Source organism: Coregonus lavaretus (assembly GCF_964263955.1).
Source record: "Coregonus lavaretus genome assembly, chromosome: 6".
In the NCBI taxonomy this organism is placed as follows: Eukaryota; Metazoa; Chordata; class Actinopteri; order Salmoniformes; family Salmonidae; genus Coregonus; species Coregonus lavaretus.
Genome location: NC_139993.1, coordinates 60,551,507 through 60,565,120, shown reverse-complemented (window position 1 = coordinate 60,565,120; position 13,614 = coordinate 60,551,507). Strand labels below are relative to the sequence as shown.

General features: G+C 43.2%; 2 protein-coding genes across 4 annotated transcripts in view; one reads left to right on the top strand and one right to left on the bottom strand.

Annotated features, from left to right (window-relative positions):
- Positions 1–13,614, bottom strand: part of LOC311130648 (complement factor H-like) — a 264,401-nt gene that overhangs the window by 86,687 nt on the left and 164,100 nt on the right. The gene's annotated exons all lie outside the window — the stretch shown is intronic.
- Positions 1–13,614, top strand: part of LOC311130649 (coagulation factor XIII B chain-like) — a 121,194-nt gene that overhangs the window by 23,567 nt on the left and 84,013 nt on the right. For all 3 annotated transcript variants that reach the window (XM_084163442.1, XM_084163440.1, XM_084163441.1), the window contains exons 2-8: positions 6,793–6,978; positions 7,142–7,333; positions 7,464–7,640; positions 7,747–7,926; positions 8,654–8,845; positions 8,968–9,144; positions 9,374–9,559. In XM_084163442.1, the coding sequence (XP_084019568.1) occupies positions 6,793–6,978; positions 7,142–7,333; positions 7,464–7,640; positions 7,747–7,926; positions 8,654–8,845; positions 8,968–9,144; positions 9,374–9,559 (1,290 nt within the window). The remainder of the gene's footprint in view (positions 1–6,792; positions 6,979–7,141; positions 7,334–7,463; positions 7,641–7,746; positions 7,927–8,653; positions 8,846–8,967; positions 9,145–9,373; positions 9,560–13,614) is intronic.

Genomic DNA, 13,614 nt, shown 5'->3' with positions numbered 1-13,614 from the left:
CAGTGTATATACATCCATGTGCTGCAAACTTAGACGTCATCGCTCAAGTTGGTAATCCAATGTTTTGAGAATAGCTGGCTAGCCCTCTGTCCAGTATATAAAGTATGAAAAAAAAAAAAATGCACTCACTAACTGTAAGTCGCTCTGGATAAGAGCGTCTGCTAAATGACTAAAATGTAAAACATTTAAATAAAATGCAAATATCTAATGTAATCTTAAGGCTACCTCTGCACCGTTTATTTGGTCATTGACAGGCTGTACATTTGCCTGCTTATTCTTTGACATTGTCCATGTTCTGAAACGGTGCTAATTTCATTCATCAACAACTTTTTAAGTCGGGTAGTAGACATTTACTGATCGTAGTCTAGCCCAAAACTAATGAGACTGTTTACCGATCATAGTCTAGCCCAAAACTAATGAGACTGTTTACTGATCATAGTCTAGCCCAAAACTAATGAGACTGTTTACTGATCATAGTCTAGTCCAAAACTAATGAGACTGTTTACTGATCGTAGTCTAGCCCAAAACTAATGAGACTGTTTACTGATCGTAGTCTAGCCCAAAACTAATGAGACTGTTTACTGATCATAGTCTAGCCCAAAACTAATGAGACTGTTTACTGATCATAGTCTAGCCCAAAACTAATGAGACTGTTTACCGATCATAGTCTAGCCCAAAACTAATGAAACTGTTTACTGATCATAGTCTAGCCCAAAACTAATGAGACTGTTTACTGATCATAGTCTAGCCCAAAACTAATGAGACTGTTTACTGATCATAGTCTAGCGCAAAACTAATGAGACTGTTTCAGCATGTAAAAAGTAACAGTTCAAAACATACATAATTTTAGCAAACATTAAAAAAGGCAACATAAAATAATAAAAGTGAGTTGTGACAGAATAGATATTTAATAAACATTCCAAATCAATACACTATACTATACATTTACATTTACATTTTAGTCATTTAGCAGACGCTCTTATCCAGAGCGACTTACAGGAGCAATTAGGGTTAAGTGCCTTGCTCAAGGGCACATTAACGTCATTTAGCAGACGCTCTTAGCCAGAGCGACTCACAAATTGGTGCGTTCACCCTATAGCCAGTGGGATAACCAGTTTACAATTTGGGGGGGGGGGGGGGTTAGAAGGATTACTTTATCCTATCCCAGGTATTCCTTAAAGAGGTGGGGTTTCAAATGTCTCCGGAAGGTGGTGAGTGACTCCGCTGTCCTGGCGTCGTGAGGGAGCTTGTTCCACCATTGGGGTGCCAGAGCAGCGAACAGTTTTGACTGGGCTGAGCGGGAGCTATGCTTCCGCAGAGGAAGGGGAGCCAGCAGGCCAGAGGTGGATGAACGCAATGCCCTCGTTTGGGTGTAGGGACTGATCAGAGCCTGAAGGTACAGAGGTGCCGTTCCCCTCACTGCTCCATAGGCAAGCACCATGGTCTTGTAGCGGATGCGAGCTTCAACTGGAAGCCAGTGGAGTGTGCGGAGGAGGGGGGTGACGTGAGAGAACTTGGGAAGGTTGAACACCAGACGGGCTGCGTCATTCTGGATGAGTTGTAGGGGTTTAATGGCACAGGCAGTTAGGCCAGCCAACAGCGAGTTGCAGTAGTCCAGACGGGAGATGACAAGTGCCTGGATTAGGACCTGTGCCGCTTCCTGTGTAAGGCAGGGTCGTACTCTCCGAATGTTGTAGAGCATGAACCTGCAGGAGCGGGTCACCGCCTTGATGTTGGCGGAGAACGACAGGGTGTTGTCCAGGGTCACGCCTAGGCTCTTCGCACTCTGGGAGGAGGACACAGCGGAGTTGTCAACCGTGATGGCGAGATCATGGAACGGGCAGTCGTTCCCCGGGAGGAAGAGCAGCTCCGTCTTGCCAGGGTTCAGCTTGAGGTGGTGATCCGTCATCCATACTGATATGTCTGCCAGACATGCAGAGATGCGATTCGCCACCTGGTTATCAGAAGGGGGAAAGGAGAAGATTAGTTGTGTATCGTCAGCGTAGCAATGATAGGAAAGGCCATGTGAGGATATGACAGAGCCAAGTGACTTGGTGTATAGGGAGAAAAGGAGAGGGCCTAGAACTGAGCCCTGGGGGACACCAGTGGTGAGAGCACGTGGTGCGGAGACAGCTTCTCGCCACGCCACTTGGTAGGAGCGACCGGTCAGGTAGGACGCAATCCAGGAGTGAGCCGCGCCGGAGATGCCCAGCTCGGAGAGGGTGGAGAGGAGGATCTGATGGTTCACAGTATCAAAGGCAGCAGACAGGTCTAGAAGGACAAGAGCAGAGGAGAGAGAGTTAGCTTTAGCAGTGCGGAGAGTCTCCGTGACACAGAGAAGAGCAGTCTCAGTTGAATGACCAGTCCTGAAACCTGATTGGTTTGGATCAAGAAGGTCATTCTGAGAGAGATAGCAAGAGAGTTGGCTAAAGACGGCACGCTCAATAGTTTTGGAAAGAAAAGAAAGAAGGGATACTGGTCTGTAGTTGTTGACATCAGTGGGGTCGAGTGTTGGTTTTTTGAGAAGGGGAGCAACTCTCGCTCTCTTGAAGACGGAAGGGACATGGCCAGCGGTCAAGGATGAGTTGATCAGCGAGGTGAGGTAGGGGAGAAGGTCACCGGAGATGGTCTGGAGAAGGGAGGAGGGGATGGGGTCAAGCGGGCAGGTTGTTGGGCGGCCTGCGGTCACAAGTCGCAGGATTTTATCTGGAGAGAGAGGGGAGAAAGAAGTCAAAGCATAGGGTAGGGCAGTGTGAGCAGGACCAGCAGTGTCATTAGACTTAACAAACGAGGATCGGATGTCGTCAACCTTCTTTTCAAAGTGGTTGACGAAGTCATCCACAGAGAGAGAGGAGGGAGGGGGGGGGGGGGGGATTCAGGAGGGAGGAAAATGTGGCAAAGAGCTTCCTAGGGTTAGAGGCAGATGCTTGGAATTTAGAGTGGTAGAAGGTGGCCTTAGCAGCAGAAACAGATGAAGAAAATGTAGAGAGGAGGGAGTGAAAAGATGCCAGGTCGGCAGGGAGTTTAGTTTTCTTCCATTTCCGCTCCGCTGCCCGGAGCTCTGTTCTGTGAGCTCGCAATGAGTCATCAAGCCACGGAGCTGGAGGGGAGGACCGAGCCGGCCGGGAGGATAGGGGACACAGAGAGTCAAAGGATGCAGAAAGGGAGGAGAGGAGGGTTGAGGAGGCAGAATCAGGAGATTGGAGGGAGAAGGATTGAGCAGAGGGAAGAGATGATAGGATGGAAGAGGAGAGAGTAGTGGGAGAGAGAGAGCGAAGGTTGCGGCGGCGCATTACCATCTGTGTAGGGGCAGAGTGAGTAGTGTGGGAGGAGAGCGAGAGAGAAAAGGAAACAAAGTAGTGGTCGGAGACATGGAGGGGAGTTGCAGTGAGATTAGTAGAGGAGCAGCATCTAGTGAAGATGAGGTCAAGCGTATTGCCTGCCTTGTGAGTAGGGGGGGACGGTGAGGGGGTGAGGTCAAAAGAGGAGAGGAGTGGAAAGAAGGAGGCAGAGAGAAATGAGTCAAATGTGGACATAGGGAGGTTGAAATCCCCCAAAACTGTGAGGGGTGAGCCATCCTCAGGGAAGGAACTTATCAAGGCGTCAAGCTCATTGATGAACTCTCCAAGGGAACCTGGAGGGCGATAGATGACAAGGATATTAAGCTTAAATGGGCTAGTGACTGTGACAGCATGGAATTCAAATGAGGAGATAGACAGATGGGTTAGGGGAAAAATTGAGAATGTCCACTTGGGAGAGATGTGGATTCCTGTACCACCACCCCTCTGACCAGATGCTCTCGGGGTATGCGAGAACACATGGTCAGACGAGGAGAGAGCAGTAGGAGTAGCAGTGTTTTCAGTGGTGATCCATGTTTCCGTCAGCGCCAGGAAGTCGAGGGACTGGAGGTTGGCATAGGCTGGGATGAAGTCAGCTTTGTTGGCAGCAGAACGGCAGTTCCAGACGCTGCCTGCGACCTGGAACTCCACGTGGGTGGTGCGTGCAGGGACCACCAGGTTAGAGAGGCAGCAGCCACGCGGTGTGGTGCGTTTGTGTAGCCTGTGCAGAGAGGAGAGAACAGGGATAGGCAGAGGCATAGTTGACAGGCTGTAGCAAATGGCTACAAAAATGCAGAGGAGATCGGAATGAAATGAGCTAGACTTGCCACATTACTCACATCCAGCATAAAAAACATTAGAAACAGAATTAACTACAATAATTCTGTATTTATTTCAGAAGATGTTACAATTGTTCATGAGGCAAATATTGTATGACTTGGTGAAGGTGTGGTAGAGAGAAGCAGTCAGTTTTCCTCCCCCTCCTTCATCCATGGTGCTCGTTCAACATAGCATTTGGAGATTCCTGTGAACATCAACAGTCATAAACATGGCATTCTGAACGGCAAAATCTTCCTAATAAGAATTTAGTCTAGTTGACAATTCAACAGAATTGATGATCGGTACAACATGAGACAGATAGCAAGCCGTGGTATATCAGACTGTATACCACGGGTTGTAATTACGTTGGTAACCAGTTATTAATAGCAATAAGGCACCTTGGGGGTTTGAGGTACATCCTTGCATGAATCTGCTGGTAGTGGTAGCTACCCAACCAGGTTTAATGTTAGCTAGCTAACATTAGGCTCTAACTAGCCAAGCAAATGGATCTGAGAAACGAATAATAACATCATACACGTAACGTTAGCTAGCAAGCCAGACAGCTAACATTAGCTAGTTAAACAACCCTTGCATGAATATGCTGGTTGTGGTAGCTAAACAACCAGGTTCAATGTTAGCTAGCTAACATTAGGCTCTAACTAGCCAAGTAAACGTCTCTGAGATACGAATAATAACATCATACACGTAACGTTATTAAGCGAGCCAGCCAGGTAACATTAGCTAGCTACTTAACAGTACACTTTAACTTGAAATGAAACTATTTTCTGTCAGAATTAGAAACATGTAATATATGAAAATGTAGCTAGCTAGGCTATCTTACCTGCATACATAATCATGCATGATGGACTTGTCTCCCTGTCACGGATGCCATGCACGGTTGCCCTTTGTTTGAAGATGTAATCCGGAGACAGGTTTTTTTTCTCCATCTCTTTAGCTATCATTCTCTAATTCCACTTATTTCAAAACTCGATCCTCCAGAAAGTGGAGAGCAACACTAATGCAGCTCCACTACACGATAAATGTTTTTAAAAGCTGCGTTAGACAGGATTACCTACACACACTGACCAGCTCAAATAGACAGAAGCCTTCGATATGGCAGACCAATCCTCTCTCCTCTCTCGGCATGTCCAGCCCACTCATTATCTCAGCCAATCATGGCTAGTGGGAAGGTTGCTGTCTTTTTCTGTGGCTTAACCAACTAGGCTCGTATTTTTAACAATTGTATTCGTATTTACAGATGGCATACAAGTTTGTTATTAAGGCACATGAAAGTTCACATGTTCCAGAAGGCATTTCTGCCAAAAAAGCATTATTATTATTTTTTTAGTTTACGTTCAAATGGCTCTCCTGTGAAGTAGTGACCCACGACATACAACTAGTTTCCTGAAACGAGTCATAATTGCTAATGACCCTGTTAAAAATCCGGTATGTGGTTCTCGGTAACAGCCGGATGGCTCATGACAAGAGATGGGGAATGTGTTGTTTACCTCCAATGAAGTTGATTTGCACATTTTCATAGAGATTGTTGTCATATTGGCTTAGATATGACGGCAGGAGGCACTACACTCTGTAGCGCCTTACGGTCAAATGCCGAGCAGTTGCCATACCAGGCAGTGATGCAACCGGTCAGGATGCTCTCGATGGTGCAGAAACCCATATGATATTATGTAAATAGACAGGTAGTTGTTCTGTATCTGTACTGTGTTTATGTTTTCTGCCCACTAATCTTACATCAATATTTTATTCTCCTGAAGTGTAAGGCGTTCCATGTGATCCTCCACCTGAAGTTGAAAATGCAATTGTTAAAAGCCCGTATCTTTCATGGTTCGGGCTAGGCCCCCCACTGAAGGGAAATCTTAACGCAACAGCATACAATGACATTCTAGACGATTCTGTGCTTCCAACTTTGTGGCAACAGTGTGGGGAAGGCCCTTTCCTGTTTGACATTGCACCTGTGCACAAAGCGAGGTCCATACAGAAATGGTCTGTCGAGATCGGTGTGAAAGAACTTGACTGGCCTGCACAGAGCCCTGAACTCAACCCCATCGGACACCTTCGGGATGAATTGCAACACACCTGCCATCCAGGCCTAATCGCCCAACATCAGTGCCCGACCTCACAAATGCTCATGGCTGAATGGAAGCAAGTCCCGGCAGTAATGTTCCAACAACTAGTGGAAAGCCTTCCCAGAAGAGTGGAGGCTGTTATAGCAGCAAAGCGGGGACCAACCACATATTAATGCACATGATTTTGGAATGAGATGTTCGACGAGCAGGTGTCCACATACCTTTGGCCATGTAGTGTACACCACCAGGCACTATGACATCGTCATACACAACAGGGCAATGTCCCACTAGCATACAAAACAAATCACAACATGATCCCATATTGGGGAAGAATATATAATGACCGTATAGAATGATCAGTGATTATATGTAGTGTTTTTTAAAATCCAGATTTGAATGACCGTCATCAACTCAAAAGTGTAATATTAAAAATAATCCCTCACAATGCTTATACCATATTTGAATCAACAATTCGTATTGTCACACATTGTTGTTTCTGATCATGATGACCAATCATCTGTTTAATTCTGTGCTTATTCAATTCACAGTGATTAAATGCTATGCTCCAGAAATAGCTAATGGTGCAGTGACCGGGCCCCCAAAGGAAGATTACAATGAAGATGACATACTGAGATACAGCTGTAATCCGAGGTATATGAAGTCTCAGGGAAGAGCCCCTCGATGCACTAAAATGGTCAACAGAGCCATATGGAGTCCAACACCAGAGTGTGAAGGTAAGGATCTGATCATCTCAGGAATCAAGTGAATGCAACTTGACATTTTAAGTCGGCTGGGTAACTCATGTTTTGAACTTTAAATTTATATTTTTATCATTTTAACATATTTTATCAAGCTACTAACATAATGTTTTTCAATGTTTTTGTTTCTAAAATGCAGAAGTGAAATGTTCATTATCATTGCCACCAACAAGAGGAATCAGTTACACACCTGCTGGCAGAAATCTGTTCTTGCCTGATGAAAGGGTGACGGTGACCTGTGCCTCAGGATTCTGGATCTTTAGCAAAAAATCCGAACAGATAGTAACATGCAAAGAGGACGGAAAGTGGTCATCTTCTACAGATTGTGAACGTATGTTTATACTGGAGAGTATATTGTAGTATGATATATTGAGGGTATATTGAGGTATAGACAGATGAGTCACTGTGTATTACTGTACAGGTATGGTTCATGCTGACACTAAACATCTCTATCATTGTAGCGATAACCTGTGATGATCCACGTGACCCTCTTGTGAGTTCTCCCTACCGCTGGCAGCGGGGTCAATTGGGAGAAACTCACAGTTACAGCTGTAAATCCGGATTTAAAACCACAAATGCCAGGGGTGTTGCCACATGCACAAGTGATGGCTCCTGGACTCCACACCCACTCTGTGAAGGTGCAGTATTTTGAAGGACGCCATCTTTGAATACCACTATGGTTTGATTACCTTGTGGTCGGATGTTAGTTTGGACTGCATCAGAATTACGTTGTTTGTCTTTCAGAGATAACATGTGACAAGCCAGATATCCCAAATGCTGTGATTGACGACCCTAAAACAAGATACAAATACAATGAACAGCTCACTTATGAATGTAAGAGGAATTATGAACTATTGGACAGCACTACCAGACCTGCTGCTACCTGTACGACAAATGGCTGGACCAGGACACTTGGCTGTAAAGGTAGGGTGACATTTATACTTCAATCATCTAAAACTCTGAGGATGTGACTCAAGTCACTGATCCAGAGGGTTTAAAGGCTACTGGAAAGATCAAACATCAGATTTTAACCTATTGGGGATTTGATGTGGAATTGGTAACGGCCATAACATTCACCAACTTTGCTTCCATTGGTTTTCCAGATATTGCTCCGTTCAGTGCTTTTACCAAACTGACAGTGTGGCCAAAATGTCATGATATTGTAGAGCAGGTCCTCTAAGTGCTCTGTAAACAGTTAACTGCACGATGTGTCACAATGCCTTCTGTAATGTTTCATGCAATTGTTTCTCCCAGAAATAGAAGGAGTATGCATCATATTGAGGGTATATTGAGGTATAGACAGATGAGTCACTGTGTATTACTGTACAGGTATGGTTCATGCTAACACTAAACATCTCTATCATTGTAGTGATAACCTGTGTTGATTCACGTGACCCTCTTGTGAGATCTCCCTACCACTGGCAGCGGGGTCAATTGGGAGGAATTCAGCGTCAAAGCTGTAGAGCTGGATTTAAAACCACGAATGTGTCACAATGTGTCACAATGTGTTCTATAATGTGTCACAATGAGTTCTATAATGTGTCACAATGTGTTCTATAATGTGTCACAATGTGTTCTATAATGTGTCACAATGTGTTCTATAATGTGTCACAATGTGTTCTATAATGTTTCATGTCATTGTCTCCCCCAGAAATAGAGGGAGCATGTATCAACCCGACTGTGGAGAATGGATTCATAGTTCAGTCAGATGAGAGGAATGTTGATCCCAGGAACAGCAAGATATATTATTCCTGCAATGAAAGGTTCAAACCCTCTACCAGGGGTTGGTGGGGTGCAGCCACATGTACTGAGGGAAAATGGTCTGGAATTTCAAAGTGTATTGGTAAGAAAACAGATCCTCTAGATATTATCTCTTTAAAAAGTAGATCAAGAACAGTAGAATGCATTTTCCTCTGCCTTTGCTAGATTGGTCTGAAACTCAATCTCAATGCTGTGTCTCTCTAGATAAATCAAAATGTGGCAAAATCCCTGTCATTCCCAAAACGATTAAGGTAACTCACCATGAAGTCTATAACAATCGAGAAACTGTTCAAATTCATTGCAAAGATGGATACTCATCTAAAAATATGAAAATACAATGTAAGAATGGAGAATGGCAAGCACCGTTACCAGCTTGTAAACGTGAGTAGTTGTTAATAGTTTCGTACATTTGAAATAATCACTTGATTTGACTTGTATGCAGAGGCCAGTCATCCTTTACTGTATGTTTACTATATGTTTTAATAGTTTGGGGGAAAAGCCCCAGAAGCCCGTATGATATTACGTAAATAGACAGGTAGTTGTTCTGTATCTGTACTGTGTGTATGTTTTCTACCCACTAATCTTACATCAATATTTTCTTCTCCTGAAGCGCAAGGCGTTCCATGTGATCCTCCACCTAAAGTTGAAAATGCAATTGTTAAAATCCCGTACCAAAATGAATACATAGAGGGATTTGATGTGAATTATGAATGTCGCAAGACCTTTGAAATAGAGGGACTTCAAGAAATTACTTGCGAAAATGGGAATTGGACACCACCACCACCAACATGCAAACGTAAGTATTGATAACTGTTTGAAACTGATGCAGTAATCCAGTTTATAGTTACTTTATTATGAACATCACCTATTCAAAAAGGTTTAAAAAAAAAGATTTAATGAAAATGGGGACCAAATAGAGTATGGATGCCTTGCAACTTGTAACAACGGAGAGTGGGATAAGACCATCAAGGGCAAAGGTAAGTTTAAAGGGGCAATCTAAAGTTGCTACCCCCATTGTTGGACTTATGAATTAATGATATGTATTCTTGAAGAACATAACTTATAAATGCCTCAGGAGCTTAGTTCAACTGCCTTACCCGATCATAACCCAAAATATAAGCTTGTTTTACAAAGTAAATGTAAACAAACACTATATAGCCTCAAAACATGGTTAAAAGTATAATGTTGATATCATGGATGTTCTGTCCTTGCATCCATAGCTATGTCTATGAATTTGAGAGTGGTAACAATTCTCCAGCCCCATCCCTCAGCTTTTTCCAAAACAGGGGCGGGGAAGCGCTTTCTTATTGTTTCAACGTCTGATTGCCGCTTGAATGTCTATGGTATTACTGTAGTACTGCAGCCATTGAAATGCTTATTGCATTTATTACAATTCAGGGCTTGACATTAACTTTTTTACACACTTGTCCTTTGGAAAAGTAGGAGAGATTTTTTTGGGGACTTGTGTAAAAACCTCAAGTCAAAATTTTGTTATATAATGCAAGAAGACACTTTCCAAAATGAAATTCATTAATTATCATTATTATTACCATACAGAGAATGAGACAAAAATGTAGACTACCATCTGTCTAGAGCTGGGTAATATGTACGGAGTTAGTTAATGCACAGTTAGGCCTACTTTCCTTCAGGGCTCTAGACAGCCTAGCTAAGTTAGCTATTTCTAACATGTGCAGGGAATGCATCATGGATATTTTGATGTGCAACACGTCAAAATAGGATCCAGAATGATCAGATTTCTTTTTTGCTCTTTAGAGATTCATCTTCTTTATGCATATTGGCCTAGGCTTTATGCTACATCATTCACCACCTGATGAGGAAGTAGGAACTCAAAACACATTAGCTAGATTGCTAACCCTAAATATGATATTGTTGCTAGATAGCCATGTAATTGATCTAACAGTGAATGTAATGTCCAACACAATTTGTCCATTGGTAGACCTATATAGACTATATATTCACTACAAACAGTGTGCTCCGCTCCGTTCCACTAGTGCATCATCTTACTACATTCTCTGTTTGTAAAGTGGTAGTATTTCCTTAATATTTAGTGTTATGAAATATGTGTTAAACTCACAGATAGCTGAAACTCCACTCTCTTTAACAACAGTTGTTTGAAAAACTGTTTGACACACAGTTACATTTTTGATGTTGCTCCCTTGACGTTTCATGACCGTACGAACCCTGTTTACCGACAAAAAATGTGCTATAATTGAGCAAATAACTCACTAAATACACTTACGTTACAGCCTTACTCTAAAATGGATTTAAAAATAGTAATAATATTCCTCATCAATCTACACACAATATCCCATAATGAAAAAGCGAAAACAGGTTTTTAGAAATTTGTGCAAATGTATTGAAAAAATACAACAGAAATACCTTACTTACATAAGTATTCAGACACTTTGCTATGCGACTAAAAATTTTGCTCAGGTGCATCCTGTTTCCATTGATCATCCTTGATATGTTTCCACAACTTGATTGGAGTACACCTGTGGTAAATTCAATTGATTGTACATGATTTGGAAAGGCACACACCTGTCTATATACAGTGGCTTGCAAAAGTATTCATCCCCCTTGGCGTTTTTCCTATTTTGTTGCCTTACAACCTGGAATTTGTCACGACTTCCTCCGAAGCTGTAAGGTCCCACAGTTGACAGTGTATATCAGAGCAAAAACCAAGCAATGAGGTTGAAGGAATTGTCCGTAGCGCTCCGAGACAGGATTGTGTCGAGGCACAGATCTGGGGAAGGGTATCAAAAAATGTCTGCAGCTTTGAAGCTCCCAAGAACACAGTGGCCTCTATCGTTCTTAAATGAAAGAAATTTGGAACCACCAAGACTCTTCCTAGAGCTGGCCGCCCCGGCCAAACTGAGCAATCGGGGGAGAAGGGCCTTGGTCAGGGAGGTGACCAAGAACCCGATGGTCACTCTGACAGGGCTCCAGAGATCCACTGTTGAGTTGGGAGAACCTTCCAGAAGGACAACCATCTCTGCAGAACTCCACCAATCAGGCCTTAATGGTAGAGAGACAGAAGCCACTCCTCAGAAACAAGATTCTCTGGTCTGATGAAACCAAGTTTGAACTCTTTGGCTTGAAGGAAACCTGGCACCATCCCTATGGTGAAGCATGGTGGTGGCAACATCATGCTTTGGGGATGTTTTTCAGCAGCAGGGACTGGGAGACTAGTCAGGTTTGAAGGAAAGATTAACTGAGCAAAGTACCGAGAGGTCCTTGATGAAAACCTGCTCCAGAGTGCTCAGGACCTCAGACTGGGGCGAAGGTTCACCTTCCAACAGGACAACAACCCTAAGCACAAAGTCAAGACAATGCGGGAGTGGCTTAGGGACAAGTCTGTCAATGTCCTTGAATTGCTCAGCCAGAGCCCGGGCTTGAACCCGATTGAACATCTCTGGAGAAACCTGAAAATAGCTATACAGCGACCCTCGCCATCCAAACTGACAGAGCTTGAGAGGATCTGCAGAGAAGAATGGGAGAAACTTCCCAAATACAGGTGTGCCATGCTTGTAGCATCATACCCAAGTATACTCGAGGCTGTAATTGCTGCCATTGGTGCTTCAACAAAATACTGAGTAAAGGGTCTGAATACTTATGTAAATGTGAAATATCAGATTTTTATTTGGAAAAAATTAGCAAACATTTCTAAAAACCAGTTAATTATGGGGTATTGTGTGTAGATTGATGAGGGAAAAAAAGACAATTTAATCCATTTCAGAATAAGTCTGTAACGTAACAAAATGTGGAAAAAGTCCAAGGGTCTGAATACTTTCCAAATGCACTGTATATATTCACTGAACAAAAATATAAATGCATCTGCTGTAACAAGGAATATCAACAAATGTGCACACGTGGCTACATGTGATTGAAAGACCGCTCGTGCCTCTCAATGCAATATAATCATATACAGTGGGGGAAAAAAATATTTTGTCAGCCACCAATTGTGCAAGTTCTCCCACTTAAAAAGTTGAGAGAGGCCTGTAATTTTCATCATAGGTACACGTCAACTATGACAGACAAAATGAGAAAAAAAATCCAGAAAATCACATTGTAGGATTTTTAATGAATTTATTTGCAAATTATGGTGGAAAATAAGTATTTGGTCAATAACAAAAGTTTCTCAATACTTTGTTATATACCCTTTGTTGGCAATGACACAGGTCAAACGTTTTCTGTAAGTCTTCACAAGGTTTTCACACACTGTTGCTGGTATTTTGGCCCATTCCTCCATGCAGATCTCCTCTAGAGCAGTGAAGTTTTGGGGCTGTCGCTGGGCAACACGGACTTTCAACACCCTCCAAAGATTTTCTATGGGGTTGAGATCTGGAGACTGGCTAGGCCACTCCAGGACCTTGAAATGCTTCTTACGAAGCAACTCCTTCGTTGCCCGAGCGGTGTGTTTGGGATCATTGTCATGCTGAAAGACCCAGCCACGTTTCATCTTCAATGCCCTTGCTGATGGAAGGAGGTTTTCACTCAAAATCTCACGATATATGGCCCCTTTCATTCTTTCCTTTACACGGATCAGTCGTCCTGGTCCCTTTGCAGAAAAACAGCCCCAAAGCATGATGTTTCCACCCCCATGCTTCACAGTAGGTATGGTGTTCTTTGGATGCAACTCAGCATTCTTTGTCCTCCAAACACGACGAGTTGAGTTTTTACCAAAAAGTTATATTTTGGTTTCATCTGACCATATGACATTCTCCCAATCCTCTTCTGGATCATCCAAATGCACTATAGCAAACTTCAGACGGGCCTGGACATGTACTGGCTTAAGCAGGGGTCACGTCTGGCACTGCAGGATTTGAGTCC